General features: G+C 45.1%; 2 protein-coding genes across 2 annotated transcripts in view; both read right to left on the bottom strand.

Annotated features, from left to right (window-relative positions):
* Myo95E (Myosin 95E) overlaps window positions 1-24,141 on the bottom strand; it is a 113,380-nt gene extending 89,239 nt beyond the window's left edge. The window contains exons 1-2 of the mRNA XM_076180560.1: window positions 23,789-24,141; window positions 5,231-5,346 (exon numbers count right to left, since the gene is read on the bottom strand). Of these exons, the coding sequence (XP_076036675.1) occupies window positions 5,231-5,346; window positions 23,789-24,133 (461 nt within the window). The 5' untranslated portion in view covers window positions 24,134-24,141. The remainder of the gene's footprint in view (window positions 1-5,230; window positions 5,347-23,788) is intronic.
* Window positions 1-27,500, bottom strand: part of LOC143022387 (uncharacterized) — a 372,359-nt gene that overhangs the window by 260,118 nt on the left and 84,741 nt on the right. The gene's annotated exons all lie outside the window — the stretch shown is intronic.

Raw genomic sequence — 27,500 nt, 5'->3', positions numbered from 1 at the left:
TTACTACGGCCATTGCTATCGGGACTAGTGGCATTATCACTATCACTATTATCATTTCCAGTATTTATTATCTAATAGTTTGATTTTTATTATTTACCTATTTATTATTTATTGATTATTTATTATAAATTATCATTATCTATTTGTTAATCATTTATCATTATCTATTTTTCATCTTATCTATTTGTCTATCATTTATTATTATCTTTCTACTTATCTCATCTATTTACTTATTTATCTACTTTTTATTATATATAAATATATATATATACATATATATATATGAATATATATGTATATATATACATATATATATATATATGTATATATATATATATATATATATATATATATATATATTATATATATATATATATATATATATATATATTGCATTCGACCTAGTTATGGACCAAAAGGTCACCTGCCTGTATACTCTTACTTTGTAAACAAGCAATCAGCTACAACTATCACTATCACCATCACCATCACCACCATCACCACCATCACCACCATCACCACCATAAGCATTACCATCACACCCACCGTATCTATCTTACATTCTCCAAAAAATTATCATGAAATGAACGACAAATCTGAGGATCAAATATGATTAATGATTATTACCACCCTTATCTATAATCTATAGTTCTATAATTAATCAATATACGAATAAAATCTGCTACTGGGATTCGAACCCTCGCCTGAGCGGCTTGCTTCTTATAAGACGAAGACCGTACCGTCACGCTATCACGGTCTTCGTCTTATAAGAAGCAAACCGCTCAAGCGAGGGTTCGAATCCCAGTAGGAGGAGTTTATTACCAAATATCATAATGACACAAAATTAATCAATGTACCTTTCAGGGTTTTCAACTTTTGGAGTATTAACTATAGATTTGATGCAGACACTATATTAGGGATTTTAGTCGGGACCAGAATCACTCAGCATATTTATAGTCTGACTGAAGACTAATCGTAGCTAAAAAAAAAAAAAAAAAAAAAAAAAAAAAAAAAAAAAATTGCTGACAACGTTTTCGACTTCTTTTGTCCCACCGTTCCCCTACTTGTCATAAATATCTCTCTTCCACTACCTTTATGACTTCCCCTGTTCGTCGCGACAGAACCGCTGGTCATTTCTCTCTAGATAATACATACATGTGGGATTTCCTTGTCCATTACCAGTGATTCTATTCTTGGATTTAAGTAAAATAGAGGAAGAATACCTGAAGTGGTCTTTATTCATCTTTGAGGAAAATTTGATATCCAGTCAGAAAATGATGCTACGTGGCTCTGGTTCGTAGGGGTGTAATTAAAGACAATGGTGTAATCACCTGCCAATGCTATTTACGTTTCCTTTTTTTTTTTTTTTTTAATAAGATTGCCTAGATTCAGTTGAAATTGACATTTGGGGGGATTATTAACTCTATTCTTCTTCTTCTTCTTGTTATCATTATTATTATCATTATTGATATCATTATTATTGTCATCATCATTAGTATTATTATTATTATTATTATTATTTTTTTTTTTTTTTTTTTTCTTTTTTTTTTTTATAATCATTATTTTATTATCATCATTATCATTATCATTATTATCATTATTATTATCAATTATTATTATAAATTATTATTATTATTATTATTATTATTATTATTATTATTATTATTATTATTATTATTATTATTATTATTATTATTATTATTATAACTATCATTATTATTATTATAACTATCATTATTATTAATTATTATTATTGTTATTATTATCATTATCATTATCATTATCATTATCATTATCATTATTATTATTATTATTATTATTATTATTATTATTATTATTATTATTATTATTATTATTATTATTATTATTATTATCATTATTATTATTATTATTATTATTATTATTATTATTATTATTATTATTATTATTATTATTATTATTATTATTATTATTATATAATTATTATTATTTATATCATTGTTACTATTAATATTATTTTTATAAGATCATCTAGATTTAGTTCAAAATCTAGTTATCTCCAAAACTAGAACGAAGGGTTTTCATGGCCATGGGGGAAATCACTTAATACACAACCCAGTTCTTTTTGCTACTTTTCAGAATATTTCGATTTTTCATTTTCAAGAACGCTCGCTTTGGACCAAACCCTTCAAAATAGACTATGAAAAAGATGAGAAGAATGTCCCTTAGGGCCGTGTAATCCTTTCATTCATCTACAATCTCCATTCATTCAATTCTACCTTCGTTCTATCTCATTTTCGCTCAAGAAACATTGCACGTGTACCCAAAACCCCTTCATAACACTCATCTATGTCATTCTCGGTCGTCCAGTGAACTTCACTCCATCCACATCCATCTATGTCATTCTCGGTCTTTCACTAAACCTCACTCCATCCAAACTCATCCATGTTATTCTGGGTCATCCACTAATCCTCACTCCACCCACACTCATCTACGTCATTCTCGGTCTTCCACTAAACCTCACCCCATCCACAGTCATCTATATCATTCTCGGTCTTCCACTAAACCTCACTCCATCCACATTCATCTATGTCATTCTCGGTTTACCACTAAACCTCACACCATCCACATCCATCTATGTCTTTCTCGGTCTTCCTCTAAACCTCACTCCATCCACAATCATCTATGTCATTCTCGGTCTTCCACTGAGCCTCACTCCAACCACATCCATCTATGTCATTCTCGATCGTCCACTTAACCTCACTCCACCCACACTCGTCTATATCATTATCGGTCGTCCACTAAACCTCACTTCATCCACACTCGTCTATATCATTATCGGTCGTCCACTAAACCTCACTTCATCCACACTCATCTATGTCATTCGCGGTCTTCCACTAAACCTCACTCTATCCACACTCATCTACGTCATTCTCGGTCTTCCACTGAACCTCACCCCATCCACATTCATCTATGTCATTCTCGGTCGTCCAGTGAACTTCACTCCCTCCACACCCATCTATATCATTCTCGGTCTTTCACTAAACCTCACTCCACCCACACTCATCTATGTCATTCTCGGTCGTCCACTAAACCTCACTCCATCCACAATTATCTATGTCATTTTCGGTCTTTCGCTAAACCTCACTCCATCTACACCTATCTATGTCATTCTCGGTCGTCCAGTGAACTTCACTCCACCCACACTCGTCTATGTCATTCTCGGTCTTCCACTGAGCCTCACTCCAACCACATCCATCTATGTCATTCTCGGTCTTCCACTGAACCTCACTCCACCCACACTCATCTATGTTATTCTGGGTCATCCACTAAACCTCACTCCATCCACACTCATCCATGTCATTCTCGGTCTTCCACTAAACCTCACTCCATCCACATTCATCTATGTCATTTTCGGTCGTCCACTAAACCTCACACCATCCACACTCATCTATGTCATTCTCGGTCTTCCACTAAACCTCACTCCATCCACATTCATCTATGTCATTCTCGGTCTTCCACTAAACCTCACTCCATCCACACTCATCCATGTCATTCTCGGTCTTCCACTAAACCTCACCCCATCCACACTCATCTATGTCATTCTCGGTCTTCCACTGAACCTCACACCACCCACACTCATCTATGTCATTCTCGGTCTTCCACTGAATCTCACACAATCCACACTCATCCACGTCATTCTCAGTCTTCCACTAAACCTCACTCCATCCACACTCATCCATGTCATTCTCGGTCTTCCACTAAACCTCACCCCATCCACATTCATCTACGTCATTCTCGGTCTTCCACTAAACCTCACCCCATCCACACTCATCTACGTCATTCTCGGTCTTCCACTAAACCTCACCCCATCCACACTCATCTACGTCATTCTCGGTCTTCCACTGAACCTCACCCCCATCCACACTCATCTACGTCATTCTCGGTCTTCCACTGAATCTCACCCCATCCACCTTTGCTTTCCACGTTCTTTTTGGTGGTCCTTTCTCATCCATCCTTACCATATTCCAAGATTATATTAAGACTATTCTATCCTATTCAACAACTTTCGTCTACTATCTCTCATTTCTACTCGTACATTTCTTACTTTATCCAGTCTTGTAAAATCGAAGGTATTTCTAATAAAATAATCTATAAAACATTCAGTCTCTTTCTTTCTGTTTTACTATATATTACCCATACATTCATCCCCCTTCATTACCCTTCCACTCCCTCTCCCCCTTTCCTCTCCCCTACACTGCCCTTCTCTTCCATCCATTTCTCCCCCACCCTTTACCTATCTCATTGCTCCGCTTTCCCCCCACCGTCTCCCCTACCTTCCTCTCCCCCTTCCCTATTCCCCCTCTCAATTTTCATCCCCTTTCCTCCTATCCCCTACCCTCCCCTTCCTCTACCCCTCATCTCTCCTCCAATATCTCTTCCCTTTCCCCGTTCTCCTCCTCCCTGTTCCCTGTTCCCCTCTCCTCACCTCCCCCATTCCTCTCCCCCCTTTCCCGTCTCCCTTCCCTGTCCCACTTCTTTGCCTCCCGTCCTACTCCCCCGTCCCTTCCCCCTGTCACCCCTCCCCATACCCCGTCTCCATTCCCCGTTCCATTTTCCCATCTCTCTCCCCCTTTACCCTTCTTCCTACCCTTTCCCCTTTTTCCATTCCACCTTCCCCTTTCTCCTTCCATGTCACCCGCCCCCCTTTCCCTGTCCTCTTCCCTGTCCCCTTCCCTGCACCCCTTCCCCTTCCCTGTCCTCCTTCCCTGTCTCCTTTTACCACCCCACACCACCTTCCCCTTCCCCTTCCCCTTCCCCGTCCTCCTTCCCCCTCCCACTACCCTCTCCCTTTTACCACCTCACATATCTTCCCCCCTTCCCCCTTCCCCCTTCCCCCTCCTCCTTCTCCCTCATACTACCCTGTCCTGTTTTACCACCCCACACCCCTTCCCCGTCCCTCTTCCCCGTGCTCCTTCCCCTCCCCCCATCCCCGTCCCACTACCCTTTCCCCTTTTACCACCCTTCCCCTTCCCCTCCCCCCTTCCCCTTCCCCCTTCCCCGTCCTCCTTCTCCCTTCCACTACCCTGTTCCTTTTTACCACCTTACATCCCCTCCCCCCTTCCCCCTTACCCTCTTCCCCCGTCAACCTCCCCCTTCCCCCATTCCCCCTTCCCCCCTTCTCCCGTCCCTTCTTCCCCCTCCCCCTTCCCCCCTTTTCCCCCTTCCCCCCTTTCCCCCGTGGACTTACATGTGCGGAGGCAACTGGAAGACACAGCAGCACTGGTAGGCGTGAATGACGTCCGGAGTGTAGAGAGCTAAACGCTTATACGGGTTGACAGAGACGAGGCTGGTGCCAATGTAGGTCTGTTGCGGTGCCACGGTGCCACGGTGCCACGGTGCCACGGTGCCACGGTGCCACGGTGCCACGGTGCCAGTGGCGTCGTCGTCGTCGTCGTCGTCGTCGAGGGTAGAAAGAAAAAGAGGGGGGAATGGGAGTTAGTGAACGGAGTTAGTTGCGTGGTTAACGGGTGTGTTAACTAGACAGGGAAAACGAGGATTATCTGTGCGGTTTAACTCGTTAACTGGGTTCAGGGTTAGGATGTTTACAGGGTTAAGGTAATAGAGTTAGATTATACACACACTTTATTCATAATTAAGAACCACTGAATGCCACCTTATCTTAGCACCTCACGGTCATCCCTGAACCCCGGCACACCGCTCGGGTCAAGGGCAGTGCAGCGAGGCACAGCACATTTACAGCAAAACCCGAGAGAAAGGGAATGAGCTCACTGGTTAGGTGGTTATAAAGTAAGTTTGGTTAGTGATTAGGTCGTTGGGGAAGGAAATTGGTTATTTGGTTAATTAGTCAGCTGGTTTGTTCAGGGTTTAAGTTAATTTGTGTGTGTGTGTGTGTGTGTGTGTGTGTGTGTGTGTGTGTGTGTGTGTGTGTGTGTGTGTGTGTGTGTGTGTGTGTGTGTGTGTGTGTGTGTGTGTGTGTGTGTGTGTTTTGTGTGTGTGTGTGTGTGTGTGTGTGTGTGTGTTTGTGTGTGTGTGTGTGTGTGTGTGTGTGTGTGTGTGTGTGTGTGTGTGTGTGTGTGTGTGTGTGTGTGTGTGTGTGTGTGTGTGTACATTCCCTCACGTTCGATTTTGATATACTCACTAGAACCAAGGACAGTCTAAATCATTTTAATTTTTAATCCTGGAGGCAGTACATAAAAAACAATAGATAAATAAATAAATAAATAAATAAATAAATAAATAAATAAATAAATAAATAAATAAACGAAAGGTAAAAAAGTATAAAAAATGCAAAAAAGAAAAAACCGAAAGGTAAAAAAAAAACGAAAGGTAAAAAAAAAACGAAAGGTAAAAAGGTAAAAAAAAACAACGAAAGGTTAAAAAGTAAAAAAAAAAGAAATAAAAAGGTAAAAAAGTAAAAATAAAAATAAAAAGGTAGAAACAAAGAAGTAAAAAAGTAAAAAAACAACAACGAAAGGTTAAAGAATAAATAAATAAGTAAACGAAAGGTAAAAAGTAAAAAAAAAAACGAAAGGTAAAAAAAGTAAAAAAAAAAAAAAAAAAGTGCATTTGTGTTTCTCCAAAATCTGTCGAAGGGAGGGGTTGAGTGAGGCTAGCCCCAGCATTGTGGACCCTGGAGCGAGGCTAGGGGCCTCCGAAAGGTGAAAGTTAACTTTTTCAACCTTGGAAGAAGAACAACTTCACAGATGACGTCAGAGCAAACGTCAGTCGGTTCTATTCAGCTGAAACCCACGCCCCCTTAACTGAACGAGATCATTTTTGATCGGGACCCCCTTCCAGGCCAGAAGTCTCCCTCGTGAGTGAATAGAATCTTCTGGAAGCTTTGACGATAGAGTCTGCACGTTCTGTGCAAGAAGGAGATAGGAAAGGAGATAGGAAAGGAGATAGGAAAGGAGATAGGAAAGGAGATAGGAAAGGAGGGAGGAAGGGAGAGAAGGAGATAGGAAGCCAAGATATTCGAGTCCTTCACAAAGAAAGGTAAAAAGGAAGGAAAGCGAGAGTATGGGAAAGAAAGGAAGGGAAGAGGAAGGGAAGGGAGAGGAGGCAGGGAAGGAAGGAGATAGGGAGGAGGAAGAGGTGAGAAGGGATGGAAGGGAGGGTGAAGAAAGAGGAATGAGGGAAAGAGGGAGAGGAGACAGGAAGGAGGGAAGGGGTGGGGAGGAGAGTGTGAGTGAGAGTATGGGGAGGAGATGGAAGGAGGAGGGAGGGAGGGAGGGAGGGAGGGAGAGAGAGAGAGAGAGAAAGAGAGAGATAAGGAGGGAGGGAGGGAGAGAGAGAGAGATAAGGAGAGAGGGAGGGAGGAAGGAAGGGAAGAAGGGAAGTAGGGAAAGAAACAGGGAAGGAGGCAGGTAAGGAAAGAAGGAGGGGTGGAGGTAAGGAGGGATGGAGGTAAGGAGGGATGGAGGGAGAGCGTGTAAGATGAAAGGTGGAGGCTAGTGGAGTTTGGTATCACATTTTGTGAAAAGTTAGATGGAGGAGGAGGAGGAGGAGAAAGAGGAAGAGGAGGAGGAAGAGGAGGAAGAGGAGGATATGAAAGAGGAGGAAGAGGGAGAGAAAGAAGAAGAGGAAGAGTAGGAAAAGGAGGAGAAATAGGAAGAGGAGGATAAGAGGAGGGAGAAGAGGATATGGAAAAGGAGGAACAGGAAGGGAAGGAAGAAGAGGAAGAGGAGGAAAAGAGGAGAAAGAGGAAGAGAAGAATTAAGAGGATTAAGAGGAGGATATGGAACAGGAGGAAGAGGAAGAGAAGGAAGATGAGAAAGAGGAGGAAAAAGAGGAAGAGGGGAAAGATGAGGAAGAGGAGGAAGATGAGGAAGAGGACGACGATGAGGAGGAGGAAGAGGAGGAGGAGGAAGAGGAGGAAGACGAGGAAGAGGAGGAAGATCAGTAAGAGGAAGAAGATGAAGAGGAGGAGGAAGAGGAGGAAGAGGAAGAGGAGGAGGAGGAAGAGAAGGAATATGAGGAAGAGGAGGAAGAGGAGGAGGGAGGGGAGTAAGTAGGACAACATAGAAAACGTGAGAGAAAAAGGAAATTACAAAAAAAAAAATCCCAAAATGCAAAAAAAACGAAGAAAGTAGAAGACAGAGAAAACGAAAGGAAGAGAGAAAAGAGGGAAGAACGAGGAGAGATAATTCACGAGAGATAAGAAGAAAGAGATAATGGTGTGTTGGAGAGGAGAGAACCGAAATGTTGAAACACAGGAAACATTGTCAACAAACTTCTCTGAAAACGGTATGATGCGCGCGCGCGCACGCATACATGCGCACGATTGCGAACGTACACGTATACATTCATGTATGCACATACACATACACATACACATACACATACACATACACAAGCACATACATATATACATACACATACACATACACATACCACATATACATACACATATGCATACACATACATATTCCACATACACATACACATGCGGATACACATACATATACCACATACACATACACATACACATACACATACACATACACATACACATACATATACCACATACACATACACATACACATACATATACCACATACACATACACATACACATACACATACACATACACATACACATACATATACCACATACACATACACATACACATACGCATACACATACATATACCACATACACATACACATACGCATACACATACGCATACACATACACATACATATATGCATACACATACGCATTCACATACACATACACATACACATACACATACGCATTCACATACACATACATATACCACATACACATACATATACACAAACGCATACACATACGCATACACATACGCATGCACATACACATACATATATACATACACATACACATACACATACGCATACACATACACATACATATATACATAAACATACATGCATATACGCATACACATACACATAGAAATGCACTCACACATACACATACATGCATATACGCATACACATACACATAGAAATGCACTCACACATACACATACATGCATATACGCATACACATAAAAATGCACTCACACATACACATATATTTTTTCCTCAACATCCTCCCCACCTCTTCTTCCTCAACTTCCTCCTCACCTTTTCTACCTCAATCTCCTCCTTACCTCCTCCTTCTCATCCTCCTTTTCACCTCTTCTTCCTTAACCTCCTCCTCATCTCCTCTTCCTCAACCTCCTCCTCGCCTCCTCTTCTTCAACCTCCTCCTCATCTTCTCTTCCTCAACCTCCTCCTCACCTCCTCTTCCTCAGCCTCCTCCTCACCTCCTCTTCCTCAGCCTCCTCCTCACCTCCTCTTCCTCAACCTCCTCCTCACCTCCTCTTCCTCAGCCTCCTCCTCACCTCCTCTTCCTCAACCTCCTCCTCACCTCCTCTTCCTCAACCTCCTCCTCGCCTCTTCTTCCTCAACTTCATCCTCGCCTGCTCTTCCTGAACCTCCTCATCACCTCCTCTTCCTCAACCTCCTCCTCACCTCCTCTTCCTCAACCTCCTCCTCACCTCCTCTTCCTCAACCTCCTCCTCAACTCCTCTTCCTTGTTTTTACGTCTTTTTACCATTATTCCCATTTCTTCCCCTTTCCTCTTTGTTCCTTTTGTCTTGTTCCTTTTCTTCCTTCCTCCTCCCCCGCAAGAGTAGCGACAGAAAAGTTGGGAGCTGAGAAGAAGCAGAGAGCGTAATGGAATTACACACAGTCAACGTTGGCTGCAAAGAAATATAGCACATAAAGAAAGATGAGTGAAGAGTTAGGAAGAAAGGAAGAACGAGGAAGAGGAGGAGGAGGAGGGGGAGGAGGAGGGGGAGGAGAAGGGGGAGAGGGGGAAGGGGAAGGGAGAAGGAGGAACCGGGAAGGGGGACCGGGAAGAGGAACCGGGAAGGGGGAAGGGGGAACGGGGGAAGGGGGAGGGAGGAACCGGGAAGGGGGAAGGAGGAATGGGGGAAGGGGGGAAGGAGGAACGGGGGAAGGGGGAAGGAGGAAGGGGGGAAGGGGAAGGGGGAAAGGGGGAAGGGGGAAGGGGGAAAGGGGGAGGGGGGAAAGGGGGAGAGGGGGAAGGAGGAACGGGAGGGAAGGAGGAACGGGAGGGAAGGAGGAACGGGAGGGAAGGAGGAACGGGAGGGACGGAGGAACGGGGGAAAGGGGGAAAGGGGGAAGGAGGAACGGGGGAAGGGGGAACGGGGGAAGGGGGGAGGAGTTTGATAGAAGGGGACGGGAAGGGGTGGGAGGAGTGGAAGGAGGAGGTGGATGAGAAGATAAAGAATAAAGAAGGGATGAAGGAAGAATGAAGAGAGGAGGATGGAGGAGGGGAAGAGGGAAGAAGGAAGAGGGAAACGCGGAAACGAAAGCGGTAAGAGGGAAGAGGTAAGAGGAGAGGGAAGAGGTAAGAGGGAAGAGGTAAGGGGAAAGTGCACAGAGGGGAAAGGGGAAACGAGAAAAGGGGAAGAAGGTAAGGAAAATAGGGATAAAAGTAGCAGAGAGGGAAGGAAAGAAAGGTAACAACATAGGGAAAGGCAAGTGTGAAGGTAAGGTCCAGGGCCTGGGCAAGGGCGGAGGTCAGTAGCAAAGGCAAAGGCAAGGGAAAAAGGCAAGGGGAAAAGGTAAGGGGAAGGTAAGAACAAAAGGTAAAGGCAAGGGGAAAAGGTAAGGGGAAAGGTAAGAACAAAAGGTAAAGGCAAGGGGAAAAGGTAAGAAGGTAAGAACAAAAGGTAAAGACAAGGGGAAAGGTAAGAACAAAAGGTAAAGGCAAGGGGAAAAGGTAAGGGGAAAGGTAAGAACAAAAGGTAAAGGCAAGGGGAAAAGGTAAGGGGAAAGGTAAGAACAAAAGGTAAAGGCAAAGAGAAAGGTAAGAACAAAAGGTAAAGGCAAGGAGAAAGGTAAGAACAAAAGGTAAAGGCAAGGGGAAAAGGTAAGGGGAAAGGTAAGAACAAAAGGTAAAGGCAAGGGGAAAGGTAAGAACAAAAGGTAAAGGCAAGGGGAAAGGTAAGAACAAAAGGTAAAGGCAAGGGAAAAAGGTAAGGGGAAAAGGTAAGGGGAAAGGTAAGAGCAAAAGGTAAAAGCAAGAATACAAACAAACCTGAGTGTAGAAGAGTAAACCTATGTATAAAATTAAGGACCTATAGGTGAGGGCCTATAGGTAATGACCCTAAGGTAAGGACCCTAAGGTAATAGGAAGGGTAAGGGTTAGGGCAAGGACACAAAGGCAAACCTCAGTGTGGAAGAGGAAAGGGCCTATAGGTAAGGGCCCATAGGTAAGGACCATAAGGTAAGGACCCTAAGGTAATAGGAAGGGCAAGGGTTAGGGCAAGGACACAAAGGCAAACATCAGTGTGGAAGAGGAAAGGGCCTATAGGTAAGGGGCCTTAGGTAAGTGGCCTTAGGTAAGTACCCTAAGGTAAGGACCCTAAGGTAATAAGAAGGGCAAGGGTTAGGGCAAGGATACAAAGGCAAACATCAGTGTGGAAGAGGAAAGGGCCCATAGGTAAGGGCCTATAGGTAAGGGCCCTAAGGTAAGGACCCTAAGGTAATAGGAAGGGCAAGGGTTAGAGCAAGGACACAAAGGCAAACATCAGTGTGGAAGAGGAAAGGGCCTATAGGTAAGGACCCTAAGGTAAGGACCCTAAGGTAAGGACCCTAAGGTAAGGACCCTAAGGTAATAGGAAGGGCAAGGGTTAGGGCAAGAGGACACAAGGGCCCACGATGGACCGCTGATGAGGTCATCGGGAAGTTGTCCCCCAGGGGAGGAGAGAAACCCGAAAATGGTATGATACTTCAATTCCCACAGGGGAGGGGGAGAAAATACAGTCTTCCGCATCTTACCTTCCCCCCCGTAGCTCCCCTCCTCCCCCTTTCTCTCCCCCCCCACTAGCTCCCCTCCTCCCCCTTTCTTTCCCTCCCGCTAGCTCCCCTCCTCCCCCTTTCTCCCCCTCGCTCCCCTCCTCCCCCTTTCTCTCCCCCCCCTAGCTCCTCTCCTCCCCCTTTCTTTCCCTCCCGCTAGCTCCCCTCCTCCCCCTTTCTCCCCTACTCGCCTCCTCCCCCTTTATCTCCCTCCCCCTAGCTCCCCTCCCCCCTTTCTCCCCCACTACCTCCCCTCCTCCCCTATCTCTCACCCCCTAGCGCCCCTCCTCCCCCTTTCTCTCTCTCCCCCTAACTCCCTCCTCCCCCTTTCTCTCCCTCTCCCTCCTCCCCCTTTCTCTCTCCCCCTAACTCCCCTCCTCCCCCTTTCTCTCTACCCACTAGCCCCACTCCTCCCCCTTTCTCTCCCCCAGCTAGCTCCCCTCCTCTCCCTTTCTCTCCCTCCCCCTAGCTCCCCTCCTCCCCCTTTCTCTCACCTAAGCTCCCCTCCTCCTCCTTTCTTCCCCCCAGCTCCCTCCTCCCCTTTCTCTCACCCCCTAGCTCCCCTCCTCCCCCTTTCTCTCCCCCCACTAGCTCCCCTCCTCCCCCTTTCTTTCCCTCCCCGCTAGCTCCCCTCCTCCCCCTTTCTCCCCCTCCCCCTCCTCCCCCTTCCTCTCCCCCTCTCCCCTCCTCCCCCTTTCTCTCCCTCCCCTAGCTCCCCTCCTCCCCTTTCTCCCCCCCACTCCCTGTCAATATCTCTCATCCATTTTCTCACACAGTATGGCATTGTATTGCAAACTTCTCTCAAATTTTTTCTCAATTTTTTCTCAAAATTTCTCTCCTTCTCTCTTTCTCTTTCTCTTACTCCCTCCTCCCCCCGGTAGCTCCCCTCCTTTCCGTTTCTCTTCCCTCCCCCTCTACTCCCTGTCTCTGTCTCTCATCCATTTTCTCACACACAGCATGACATGGTACTGCAAACTCCTCTCAAGATTTTTCTCAAAAATTAAAAAAAAAAAAAAAATTTTCTCAAATATTTTCTAGAAAAAAAACGTCTCAAAATTTTTTCTATTTTTTTCTATTTTTTCTCAAAATTTTTTCTCAGATTTTTTTTTTCAAAAATTTTCTCATTTTTTTTTCTCCTCTCTTTCTCTTCCTCTCCCTTTCCCTTTGGCTTAAGTCAGACGATGAGCATGAGAACATAAGAATGAAGGAGACTGCAAGAGACCATAAGGCCTACACTAGACAGTTCCAAAATGGAGAGAACATTCCTTTATAGACCCAATGGATTCTATTCGACTTGGAATTGTCAACGTAGTGAATATTTGCTTTTATCTTTTGTCTCCATATAAATACTGAAAAATTTTATTTAAAAACTATAAAAAAATATATATATATACAAATATATTGGTGTAGACCTGATATGTCCTAAAGTTTCCTAAGGTGCCCTAAAGTGTCCTGAAGATCCCCAAAGTACCATAAAGTGCCATGATATGACCTGAAGTTTACTTAGGTGCTCTGAAATACCCTGAATTTCCCTAAAGAGCCCTAAAGTGCCCCGAAGTGCCCTAAAATGCCCTGATATGTCCTGAAGTTTTCTAAGGTGCCCTGAAATGCCCTGAAATGCCCTGAAGATCTCCAAAGTACCATAAGATTCCCTGATGTGTCCTGAAGATTCCTAAGATGCTTTAAAGTACCCTGAATTGCCCTGAAGTACCCTGAAGAGCCTCGAAGTGCCATAAAGTGCCCTGATATGTGCTGAAGTTTCCTAAGGCGCCCTTAAGTACCCTGGAGTGTCGTGAAGAGTCCCGAAGTGCCCTGAAGAGCCCTAAAGTGCCATAGAGTGCCCTGATATGTCCTGAAGTTTCTTAAGGTACCCTAAAGTACCCTGAAATCCATTTAATTGCCCTGAAGTTCCTTGAAGACCCCTAAAATTCCCTGAAGTGTCCTTTAGTTCCCCTTTTCTCAAAGACTTCGAAACACAGAGAGTGAGGGGAAACAAATCACAGTGTCGGTGAGGGGAAAGTATGGGGAGGAGGAGGAGGAGGAGGAGGAAAGAAGGGGGGGAGGGGAACAGAGGGGAAATTATATAAAGCGCGTCTCCAAGGCAGGAGAGGGGAAGAGGGAGGAGGAGGAGGAGGAGGAGGAGGAGGAGGAGGAGGAGGAGGAGGAGGAGGGAGGAGGAAAGAAGGGGGATGAGGGGAACAGAGGGGAAATTATATAAAGCGCGTCTCCAAGGCAGGAGAGGGGAAGAGAGGAGAAGACTGAGAGAGGGGAAGAGAGGAGAAGGCTGAGAGAGGGAAAGAGGGGAGAAGGCTGAGAGAGGGGAAAAGGGCAATGGGGCCATTCAAGGAGAAATTTGAGACTTTGCCTCTGAGGGGTCCGGGTCTGGAAGGGGAAGAGGGGAGGAGATGAGGGGAAACGGGGGGTGGGTAGGAGAGGAGGAAGGGAAAGAGGGAAGGAGGGAGGGAGGCAGGGAGGTATAGAGGTAGGGAGAGAGGGAGAGAGGGAGAGAGGGAGGAAGAGAAGGAAGGAGGGAGAAAGGGAAAGAGGGAGGGAGGGAGGGAGGGAGGAGAGATGGAGTGAGGAAGGGAAAGGGGGAGAGAGGGAGAGAGGGTGGAGAAGAAGAACGGAGGGAGGAAGGGAAGGGAGGGGAGGGAGGGAGGGAGGGAAGTAGGAAGAGAATAGGCAAGGGGGAGTGAGTGAGGAAGGGAAAGAGGGAATGAGAGAAAGGGAGGTAGGGAGGTAGGGAGAGAGGGAGAGAGGGAGGGAAAAGGCGAGAGAAGGAGTGAGTGAGTGAGGAAGGGAGAGAGGGAGGGTGAGAGGGAGAGGGAGTGAAGGAGGGGGCGAGGGGAGGAGTGATTATTTGTGTGAGGGAGGGAGGTGAAGAGGAGGGGAGGAAGGAGGAGAGAGAGTTGGAGAAGGCAGTAGATCAAGAAGTGAGTGTTGGTTATTGGGGGAGGTACGAGTAGTAGTAGAAGTAGTAGTAGTAGTAGTAGAAGTAGTAGTAGTAGTAGTAGTAGTAGTAGTAGTAGTAGTAGTAGTAGTAGTAGTAGTAGTAGTAGTAGTAGTAGTAGTAGTAGTAGTAGTAGTAGTAGTAGTAGTAGTAGTAGTAGTAGTAGTAGTAGTAGTAGTAGTAGTAGTAGTAATAGTAGTAGTAGTAGTAGTAGTAGTAGTAGTAGTAATAGTAGTAGTAGGCAACGTGAGGTACACGAATGACGGAAGCAAAGAAGCGCTGGAGGAAGGTGCTGGAGGTAGGTGAAGGAGGTAGGTGGTGAATAAACAAAACCTCTGAGGAGGGAAGAGGAGGAGAAGAGGAGGGAATGGAGAGAGGAGGGAGGGAAGAGGGAGGGAAGAGGGAGGGAGAGGAAAGTGTAGGGAAGGAGGGAGTAGGAGTAGGGTTAGAAGGAGCAGGAGGAGGTGGAGGAGGTGGGGGAGGAAGAGGAGGAGGAGGAGGAGGCAGAGGAGGAGGAGGAGGAAGATGGTGAGGACGAGGAGGAAGAAGAAAGGAATCGACAAATGAAAAGAAAGTAGGAGAAAGAGGAGGAGAAAGAGGAGGAGGAGGAGGAAGAGAAGAAAGAAGAGGAGGAGGAAGAGGAAGAGAAGGAGAAGGTGAAAGAGGAATGGGCCAATTAAAGAGAAAGCGGAGGAGGAATAAGAAGAGTAGGAAAGGGAGGATGAAGAACAGGAAGAGAAGGAGAAGAAAGAGGAAGAGGAGGAGGAGGAAGAGGAGGAGAAGGAGGAGAAACAGAGGGGGAGGAGGAGGAGGAGGAGGAGAGAAGGAGGAGCGAGGAAGAGGAGGAGAAGGAGTGAAGAGGAGGAGAAGAAAGAGGAAGAGGAGGAGAAGGAGGAGGAGGAAGAGGAGAAGAGAGAGGAGAAGGGCGAGAGGACGAGGAGAAGAAGGAGGAGGAGAAAGAGGAGGAAGAGGAGAAGGGAAAGGAGGAGAAGGAGGAAGAGGAGGGAGGAGGAGGAGGAGGAGGAGGAGGAGGAGGAGGAGGACGTTGGCAACAATGAGTGAGGGACTGGAGGGCAAATGGGCGGAGATAAAACGCAAAAGAGAAGAAAACGAGGACGAAACGAGTCTGGGGGGGAGAGAGGGAGAGGGGGAGAGGGGGGAAGGGAGTGGGAAAGGGGGAGAGGGGGAGAGGGGAGGAGGGAAAGAGGGGGAGAGGGGGAGAGGGGGGAAGGGAGTGGGAAAGGGGGAGAGGGGGAGAGGGGAGGAGGGAAAGAGGGGGAGAGGGGAGGGGGAGAAAGAGGAAGAGGGGAAGAATGACAAAGCACCGGTGGCACGAAAAGAGGGGGGGGAGAAGAAGAAGAGAGGAGGAGGAAAAGAGGAGGAGGAAAAGAGAAGGAGAAGGTAAAGGAGAAGAAGGAGGAGGAGGAGGGGAAGAAGAGGAGGGAGAAGGGAGGATGAGAAGGAAAAGAAGAAGAAGGATGAGGAACAGCAGGGGGAGGAGGGTAAGAACAGGAGGGAGAAGGGAGGAGGAAGAGGAGGGAGAAGAGTTGAGGAGGAGGAGGAGGAGGTGGAAAAAAGAAGAGAATAGAAAAAGGAGAAGCAAATGAAGAGCGAAGAAGGGAAGACGCAGAGGAATACAAAGAGGAGGGGAGGAGGAGGCGGGGAGGAGGAGGGGAGGAGGAGGCGTGGAGGAGGGAGAGGAGGGGGAGGTAAGGAGGGGTGGAAGTGGGGAGGAGGAGGCGGGGAGGAGGGAGGAGGAATCGGGGAGGAGGGGAGGAGGAGTCGAGGAGGAGGAGTCGAGGAGGAGGAGTTGGGGAGAAGGAGGCGGGGAGGAAGGGAGGAGGAGGGGAGGAGGAGGGGAGGAGGAGGGGAGGAAGGGGGAAGGGAGGAGGGGGAGGTAAGGAGGGGAACGGGGAGGGGAGGAGAGGGGAGGAGGGGGGAAGGGAGGATGGGAACGGGGAGGGGAATACAAAAAGGGGGAGGGGAGACGAAGGGGATGGGAGGGGAGGGGGAGGGGGAGGGGGAGGCGGAAGCAAAGCGGAAAGGGGAGCGAGAGGAGAAGAGAGGAGAGAAAAGAGGAGAGAAGAGAAGAAAAGAGAGAAGGAGAGAGAAGAAGAGATAAGAGAGGAAAGGATAGAAAAAGAGAGAGAACATGAGAAGAAAAAAGAGGAAAAGGACTGAATAGGAAAGGTGAGAAGAAGAGAAGAGAGGAGAGTAGAGAGGAGAAGAGAGAAGAGAAGAGAAGAGAAGAGAAGAGAAGAGAGAAGAGAAGAGAAGAGAAGAGAAGAGAAGAGAGGAGAAGCGAAGAGAGGAGAAGAGAGGAGAAGAGAAGAGAGGAGAAGAGAGGAGAAGAGAGGAGAAGAGAGGAGAAGAGAAGAGAAGAGAAGAGAGGAGAAGAGAAGTGAAAAGAGAAGACAGAAGAGAAGAGAAGAGAAGGGAAGTGAAGAAAAGAAAAAAGAAGAAGAAGAGAGAAGGGAAAAAGAAGAGAGAAGAGAAGAGAAGACAAGAGAAGCGAAGCGAAGGGAAGAGAAGCGAAGAGAGGAAAGTCGGGACGCTGGTGACATCTTCCTTAATGCTAAATATTGAAGCACCTCCCTCCTCCTCCTCCTCCTCCTCCTCCTCCTCTTCCTCCTCCTCCCTCCTCCTCCTCCCTTTTCCCTCCTCCCTACTCCCTCCTCCTCCTCCTCCCTTCTCTACCTTTCTCCCTCCCCCCTCCTCCTCCTCCCTCCTCCCTCCTCCTCCCTACTCCCTCCTCCCTACTCCCTCCTCCTCCTCCCTTCTCTCTCCTCCCTCCTCCTCCTCCCTCCTCCCTCCTCCTCCTCCTTCCCTCTTCCTCCCTACTCCCTTATCCCTTCCTCCCTCCTCCCTACTCCCTCTTTCCTACTCCCTCTTTCCTCCTCCTTCCTCCTTACTCCCTCCTTCCCACTCCTTCCTCCTCCATCCTTCCTACTCCTCCGTCCTCCTTCCTCCAACCTCCCTCCTCCCTCCTTCCTACTCACTCCACCCTCCTCCCTACTCCCCTCCTCCCTCACTCCTTTATTTCCTTTCTAATCTTCCTTCCCTATTTCTCTTATTTTTCTCCCTCCTTTGCTCATCCTGAATACATTTCTCTCTCTCTCTCTACCTCTCTCTCTCTCTCTCTCTCTCTCTCTCCCTCTCCCTCTCTCTCTCTCTCCTCTCTCTCTCTCTCTTTCTCTCTCTCTCTCTCTCTCTCTCTCTCTCTCTCTCTCTCTCTCTCTCTCTCTCTCTCTCTCTCTCTCTCTCTCTCTCTCTCTCTCTCTCTCTCTCTCTCTCTCTCCCTCCTTTTTTCTATATCTCCTTTCCTCTCTCTCCTTCTCTCTATTTTCCCCTTCCCTCTATCTCTCTCCCTTCCCTCTCTCTCTCCTTTCCTCTCTCTCTCTCTCTCTCTCTCTCTCTCTCTCTCTCTCTCTCTCTCTCTCTCTCTCTCTCCTTCTCTTTCTTTCTGTCTATCTCCTTTCTTCCTTCTTCCCACATTTCCCTCTTCCCCCTCTCTCCCACTGGACTCGTTCTGCCTCACGCCTCAAGCGGATCCTCCTCCTCCTCCTCCTCCTCTTCCTCTTTGTCCTCTTCCTTCTCCCTCGACTTCTATTCTTCCTTGCTCTCTTCCCGCTGCTCCTCCTCTCTCCCCTCCTCCTCCTCCTCCTCCTCCTCCTCCTCCTCCTCCTCTTCCTATCCTTCCTCCTTCCCCATCTCCTTCTTCCCCTTCCTCTTCCTCTTCCTACCCTTCCTCCTTCCCCATCTCCTTCTTCCCCTTCCTTTTCCTCTTACTCTTCTTCTACTTCCCTTCTTCCTCTTCTTATTTTCCTTCCTCCTCAGGGTAATTGTCAGCCCCTGGTCCCTCCTCCTGGCCCTCTACCTCCTTTGACGCCACACCTTTTGAAACACGCCCACACACGCCCAAACGCCCAAACGCCCACCCCTCACACGCCCATACGCCCAAATTCCCACCCCACACGCCCATACGCCCACGCCCAGACGCCCATACACCCACCCTCACACGCCCATACGCCCAAATGCCCACCCCCACACGCCCATACGTCCATACGCCCACGCCCAGACGCCCAGATGCCCATACGCCCACACATCCACATACGCCCTCACGCCCTCTAGCACTTCCGGAAAAGAGGAGCCGCTGTTTTCTTTCCCTTGAGTTATCTCACTTTTCTCACGGCGACCATACCTCTCACTTTTTTTTCATATCCAATTCCTCTCATTGTCTCACCATATCACGCTCTCTTTCTCTCTTGTGTTCTTTAATCTTTTATTATCTTTCTCTTTTTTTTTACATATTTTCTTTTTTCTCTTTTATTCTATCCATTTGACATTTTCTATTTTCTCTCTCTTTTTTTTATTTTTTTCTTACTTTAATTTTCTCTCTTATTTTCTCCACTCGATATTTTCATTTGACATTTACATACATACATACATACATACATACATACATACATACATACATACATGTGTGTGTGTGTGTGTGTGTGTGTGTGTGTGTATGTATGTATAAAACTAAGAAGGAAAGATGGTCAAACCTGATAGAGACCGAACACCAACCCCTCAGGGCTGCACCTTCTGGCGGAAGCTAAGATATTAATGGGATCTGAAGACGAGTGGCGGAGGGGGGAGGGGGAGACGATTCTCTCCCACGTTCGCCTAGGACCAGGTAGGTAACAGCAGCTGGTCGCAGAATTCCTGAAGTGTTTTCAATTTGGCGCCAAACGCAATCTGGCGTCAAACGCAATCTGGCGCCAAACGCAATCTGACGCCAAACGCAATCTGGCGCCAAACGCAATCTGACGCCAAACGCAATCTGGCGCCAAACGCAATCTGACGTCAAACGTAATTTGGCGTCAAACGCAGTCTTGTGCCAAACGCAATTTGGCGTCGAACGCAATCTGACCCCAAACGTAATTTGGCGCCAAATGCAGTCTGACGCCAAACGTAATTTGGCGCCAAACGCAATTTGGCCTGAAACGCAAATTGGCACTAAACGCAAATTGGCACCAAACGTAATTTGGCGCTAAACGCAATCTGGTACCAAACACAATTTGGCACCAAACACAATTTGGCGCCAATCGCAATATGACACCAGACGCAATCTGACACCAAACGCAATCTGGGGCCAAACGCAATCTGACACCAAACGCAATCTGGGGCCAAACGCAATAGGGCGCCAAACACAATCTGGCACTAAACACAATTTGGTACTAAACACAATTTGACACCAAAGGCAATCTTGTGCCAAACGCAATCTGGCGCCAAACGCAATTTGGCCCCAAAGACAATCTGGCGCCAAACACAATTTGGCACCAAACGCAATTTGACACCAAAGGCAATCTGGCGCCAAAGGCAATGGATTTATTTAGGCGAGCGCCCGAAGACTTCATACGCCTGTAGGTTCCATGCAGCACCATTTACGTTTTCTCCTCCACCCGCCAATCCTGTACCAGGTTCCAGTGTCCGTAAGTGTGCACAAATTGACCCCTTAATTCGGCACGTATTTGAATCTATTACCTTCTTAATTCGATTGATATTTCAGTCGGATACCTCCTTATTTCGTAATATTGTACCTCCCTAATGCGAAACGCACGAGAATCTGTTACCTCCCTAATTCGGCACGTATGCGAAACTACTACCTCTCTAATTCGGCATGTATGAAAACTATTATCTCTCTAATTCGACACGTATTCAAATCTATTGCCTCCCTAATTCGGCACGTATGCGAATCTATTACCTCCTTAATTCGGCACGTATTCAAATCTATTACCGCCCTAATTCGGCATGTATGCAAATCTATCACCTCCCTAATTCGGCACGTATTCAAATCTATTGCCTCCCTAATTCGGCACGTATGCGAATCTATTACCTCTCTAATTCGGCACGTGTGAGAATATATTACCTCTTTAATTCGGCACGTGAGAGAATCTATTACCTCTCTAATTCGTCACGTGTGAGAATCTATTACCTCTTTAATTCGGCACGTGTGAAAACTTTTACCCCTCTCTAATTCGGCACGTGTGAGAATCTATTACCTCCTTAATTCGGAAACATCCTTTTAATTCGACTTAAATGTGATTTCTTTCATCTTGTTCATTGGGTTGGTCTGTTAACTCGTTACCTAGGGAACGTGAATTTATTACCTCGTCAATTGGAATATGTTAATTTAATTCCTCATTAAATCGGTTAATGGGGACGGTTAATCCTGATTACAATTACTGTTAGGCCTGTTACCTCCGTAATTGGACTGTAGAGGGGTCTTAATTTAATTCATTTTATCTTATTTTATTTCATTCTACTTGGTTTTATCTTTTTAATAACTCTTTAAATTCTCGGCGTTATCATTAGTGATTTTTTTTTGTCTACCGCCGGATGACTTTAACATAGACAGAGGAAGAAAGAGAGAGAGAGAGAGAGAGAGAGAGAGAGAGAGAGAGAGAGAGAGAGAGAGAGAGAGAGAGAGTGAGAGAGAGAGAGAGAGAGTGAGAGAGTGAGTGAGTGAGTGAGTGAGTGTGTGTGTGTGTGTGTGTGTGTGTGTGTGTGTGTGTGTGTGTGTGTGTGTGTGTGTGTGTGTGTGTGTGTGTGTGTGTGTGTGTGTGTGTGTGTGTGTGTATTTACCTAGTTGCAGTTACCTAGTTGTATTTTACGGGACGAGGGCTATGCTCGTAGCGACCCGTTTTCGTATCTCTCCACATCCAGTTTGTTCTTAAAATCTTGTATAGTTTTGGCACTCACTGTTTCTCCGTTTAGTTTGTTCCATATATCAATCACTCTGTGTGGGAAGCTTTTCTTTTTCAAGTCTCTTCTGTAACTGTCCTTCTTTGGCTTCTTTTCGTATCCTCTTGTTTCTCTTCTGTCCCATTTTAATAAGTCTTCTCTATCAAGAACTACTCCTTTCATAATTCTGTAAATGGTCAGCAAATCACCTCTTTCTCTTCTGTGTGTGTGTGTGTGTGTGTGTGTGTGTGTGTGTGTGTGTGTGTGTGTGTGTGTGTGTGTGTGTGTGTGTGTGTGTGTGTGTGTGTGTGTGTGTGTGTGTGTGTGTGTGTGTGTGTGTGTGTGTGTGTGTCTGTGTGTGTGTATGTGTATGTCTGTGTGTGTGTATGTGTATCTGATGGCCTAAGCGAATACTCACACATTCACACTGGTCCTTTAGCCGTCACGCGCTCTCTGACGCGCTGTTGATTTCATTAACCTCCGCTGACAGATCGAACCAAATGGACTTCGAACCAGTCTGGAACCGGACTGGAACCCAAAGGAGTGGACTGGAACCGAAGCAGGCCGAACAGAGGGGGACGGAATCTCTACAAAAGGGATTTGATTCTATCTAAAAGGAATCAGAATCGAACTAAAGGGGAATTTCGATTCTAAACTAAGCCAAAAGAATCTCAAACCTGATCAGCCTAACAGAGTATGTGAAAACATGATATCATGAATATGTTCATCGATTTATTTAAATCAAATGTCACATGTCTTCCAAGACATAAGGCATGTATTCTCGTACTAGTAATGCTACTATTACTAATACTAATCGTACTATTACTACTCGTGGTGGGGATAGTTGGAAAGAGCCTGGGGAGTATTAGGAATTTAGGAAAGGAAAGGGAAGGGAAAGGGGAGTGTGAGAAAAGAATATGGAGGGGAACAAAAGGAGGAAGAGGAGTAGGAGAAGGAGGAGGAGGAAAAGGAAGAGGAGGAAGGGGAGGAGGAGGAAGAGGAAGAGAAGGAAGAGGATGAGGAGGAGGAAGAGGAGGAGGAAGAGGAGGAGGAGGAAGAGGAGGAGGAGGAGGAGGAGGTGGAAAAACCGTGAAACAAATGATTAGGAAACCTAAATCCTCCCTCATTAGAAGAAAGAAGAGAGTTGTGTTTAAATAGATAATTAAATAAATAGATAAATAAATAAATAAACGATAAACGAATAAATTAGACAGTGGGTCTTTGTTTCGAAATGGGAGGTTGACCAGTGGTTTCGGAAAAAAATTAAGAAAAATAAAAATTAAAGAAAAATGAAAGAAAGAAAAAAGTTACATCAAAGATATTAGGCAAAGTAGCTCTCCATACATCTCCATAAACTTTTAGAACGAATTAAATGAGGGAATTATTGGATACACTACACAAGTTTTATATATTTAGTGCTTTTATTCTGGTTAGCACTATACTATTCTATTAAGCATAGAGGAGTCCTGGGAGAGGACGGGATGTATATTGGCGCTGAATTTCTTTTATATGAAAAATATAGACATAAAACTCCATATAAATACTTTTCTAAGAATAATTAGAAATTTTAAATATAAAAGTACATACGAATGTCTATGAATATGCATAAAGTAACATTGAACCCATTCTACAGTGATAAACAAGCATTGCTGTAGACCAACATAAAGGGACACAAATATAGTCATATGACCCATATAAATACTTTTCTAAGAATAAGTAAAAAATTTAAATCTAAAAGAGCATATGAATACCTATGAATATATATATAGTAACATTGAACCCAGTCTGTAGCGATAGATAAGCATCACTGTAAATGTACAAGAACAAACACAAGCCAAAGTTTCTCAATGTCAATATGATTTTTTTTTTTTTTTTTATTACTTGGTATGTTTTCCTATGTAGTATTTAGCTTACTGTTAGGTAATTATCTTGAATAGACAAAGAAAATGACAGACAAATAATTTGAATTTTGTTTTATGAAAAAATCTGGGTGGATCAAGGCAGGCTCGTGTTTATACATACATTAAAATGGAAATAAGCTCAACCGCAAGGACTCGAACCGTCGAGGAACTACAAGATCGTAGTCCAGGTCGTTCCTTTAGTATGGTCCGGTTAGCTCAACGCTATCGTTCTTGCTTCATAATAACGAGTCGCTAAAGCATAGGTTCGGGTCCTTGCAGTGGAGCTCATTTCCATTTATCATAATAACACACATACATTAAAATGGTAGGACTATACTCACATAGATTTGATCGCGCTTATAACGACTATGTAGATTATGTAGCACAGCATCTTCGCTCAGGGGGTAAAGTGCGGCACAGTCAGGACACCCCACCTCGCCCTCGAGTGAGGGCACGCCCGTGCCTCCGACGCCCATGTTCACGCCCACGAGGGACCCGGCAGACCCCGTCCGGGACCCACTTGCCGAGTTACAGCCTGAAGATCCTCCGAGGGAGCCGCCCAGGGACCCCCCGAGTGAAGAGGCCAGGGAGGCGCGACCCCCTCCGCCCCCACCCCCGCCTGCCGAGCCGCCCATGGAGCCGAGCGGGGAGCTGTAATGGGGGGGGAGCCGCCCACGACTCCCCATCGCCCTCCGCCTGCCGCCGCCCACCACTGGAAAGGGGAAAAGGCAGCAGCGTTTAATAAATGTGCCCGGAAATTAATTTGTAAACAGATACGGCGCGACCACGGCGCAATCGCCTTTATCTTCCGCGGGACACGCGTGGTCACACAGACAGACAGACAGACAGACAAACACACATGGTCACAAAGACAGACAGACAAACACACATGGTCACACAGACAGACAGACAAACACACATGGTCACACAGACAGACAGACAGACAAATAGATACACATGGTCACACATATATACATGCAGACAGACAGACAGACGGACAGACAGACAGGTTAGACACAGACAGACAGACAGGTAGAAAGACGGATACAGACGATCTGACAGACAAACGACTGACATGTTAACAGAAAGAGATTTGTGTATCTAAGTTTGTGTGTGTGTGTGTGTGTGTGTGTGTGTGTGTGTGTGTGTGTGTGTGTGTGTGTGTGTGTGTGTGTGTGTGTGTGTGTGTGTGTGTGTGTGTGTGTGTGTGTGTGTGTGTGTGTGTGTGTGTGTGTGTGTGTGTGTGTGTGTGTGTGTGTGTGTGTGTGTGTGTGTGTGTGTGTGTGTGTGTGTACGCACATGCACGTGTCTTTATAACTGTATACATTACAAGAACACATTTTTCCCCAAACATGTCCAAATAAACAAAAGGTAATACATATGCAAAACCGATTTGGATAATGTAAACACGTTTAAGAAATAAAGACTCGGGAGTATAAAATGACACACAAGACTGATATCATTAAACGAAAATATCTGGAAATGATATTCATACAAACGATGATGATATTTCTTACTTCATTATATATCGCGTGTCATGTAACACATACATCCATACCTTATGATATCGTTTTAGCAAACCTGGGCGCGTTCCAATGTGCGTTCCTATATGCGTTCCTATGTGCGTTCCTCGGTGCGTTACTATATGCGTTCCTATGTGCGTTCCTCGGTGCGTTCCTATGTGCGTTCCTCGGTGCGTTCCGCTTTAGTTCGGCTGGGGTTAGCGCTCCCAAACTACTAAAGTACCGAAATAAAAGTCCGGTAGGCCACATACTATACACCAAAGAAAAATGTTCGTAGGCCACATCCAAAAGGTAGTAGGCCACATACTATACCGGCACCTATATTGCTTTAATAGTTTGGGAACGCTAACCGTGGCCAAACTAAAGCGGAACGCACCGAGGAACGCTCATAGGAACGCACAGAGGAACGCTCACAGGAACGCACCTAGGAGCGCGCCCAGCTCTGCGTTTTAGATCTGCGGCTGTTTACCTTAGCACGCAGAGACTCCTGGCGTAAAATCCTCGATTTTCTAAACTCTAAGATTATGAAGACTAATTAAAAATGCCTGAAAACCCTCACGTGTATTAAAGAATATAGAGACAGGAATCCGTGTAATTCGACATCTAGTAAAAACATTGAATGAAAAAATGAACGAATAAATAAGAAAATAGTAGTTAAAAAATAACAATGAGCGAAAAGATAGATAAGCAAATATATATGAAAATGAGTTAATTAGTAAATGAGTAAATAAACTAGTAAATATATAAGTAAATAGATAAATAAATAGATGAATGAATAAATCAACAAATAAATGAATAAATGGATAAATAGTTTAAAACAATTTAACAAATGAGATACTCAAATAAACATATTAATAAACATACAAACAAACAAATGGAAATTATGTAAATAGACGAATGAAGTTGTTGGCAAATAAATGGATGAATTGATAGGTCAATAGTAACGAAGTCAGGAAATAATTATCGATGCAGCAACAAAGTGTTCTCAGTGCTGGATTTGTAAAAAAAAAAAAAAAAAAAAAAAAAAAAAAAAAAAATAACCCCTTTTAAGATCAAGACAATGGCAAATATATACATTTTCATAAACCACAATACACTTTAATTCTAAGCCATCAACTTCGAGAGAGACTCTAGGAGGCCACATGCAGATATTGAAATGTGGTACTGTCAAGGACTCGAACCGGGGCTAGCACGTGACAAATGTTAGTGACTTAACCGATATACATATATATATATATATACTATATATATATATATATTATATATATATATATATATATATATATATATTATATATATATATATTATATCCAATGACACAAGACTTACGAGACTGTGACAAGAGCCCATCATGGGAAAGGAGATCACGCCATGAGGCGCTGAGGTGTCTACATATCGCGACCACGCCCCCTTTCAGCGTGGCAAGAAGAGATTCATTTCATCAGTTCGAATATTAGAACTCGAAATCGTCGATTCTTTTTTGCAAAGCATTTGCGGGATTGGCGAGGGAGAGCCAATGGCCGTTTATATTCGCAATTAATTCTTATTTGCAGTTTATTTTAATCTACAATTAATTTATTCCCGGCGATGACAAGATCGATTGTCTCACCAGAACTCCGGTCTCTGTTAACATATACACAAAAACGTTCATGTGAGTACAGTTTACATGTAGGTCTATGTAGACACTCACGTGTATGTATACATGCTTGAACTTTAGTCTCAAGCAGTTAGTTCCACAGGGGGACAAGTGCACAGACGCGCACACACACACACACACACACACACACACACACACACACACACACACACACACACACACACACACACACACACACACACACACACACACACACACACACACACACACACACACACACACACACACACACACACACACACACACACTCACACCTACAAGATTTTTTAAATTTAATTTATTCAATCTATGAAGAAGCCCTATTTATCTGAGGTTTAAAGTTGATCTGAACAAAATAACATGATTTCTAAATACCTGTAGAAGAATCTACCAGAATTTAGGGAAAATTGTGACAAAAATCTTTACACTGGTAACAATTATCACCCTTCTCCCCTTTCAACACCTGTCAACCTTCGACTTGAAGCTACACCTACACCTAACCTACAGGTGTCAATAGGAAAGACGGACACCTGCATACTGTTCCACCTGCAGCCTCCTTCATCCATAACTCATCCATCTCGCTTCATCCACTAAGGTAATCTCATCCTCTTTTCATCCTCCTCCCTTTCTTCATCCCTCTCCGTGTCTATCTGTGTTCACTTTATCATCCACTGGCCTCGTATTCTTCTCCTTCCTCCCTCTTCCTGTCTTCTTTACTTACATTCTCCACTTTTCCTTTACATTTTCCATTCTCCTCCCCTTCCCTCCTCCCCCTCGCTCATTCTTCCCGTTTTCTTTGTCTTTCTGTTTGGTTTACATTTCCGTTTTCTTTTCTTTGTATTTGCCTTATCACTGACTTTCCTTCTCCCTTTCCTTTGTTATTCTATCTCTTCC

The sequence above is a fragment of the Oratosquilla oratoria genome, chromosome 44, assembly GCF_046742065.1.
Source record: "Oratosquilla oratoria isolate Oo_2021 chromosome 44, ASM4674206v1, whole genome shotgun sequence".
In the NCBI taxonomy this organism is placed as follows: Eukaryota; Metazoa; Arthropoda; class Malacostraca; order Stomatopoda; family Squillidae; genus Oratosquilla; species Oratosquilla oratoria.
Note: the sequence above shows the minus strand (reverse complement) of the source record. Positions and strands in the feature narration are given on the sequence as shown.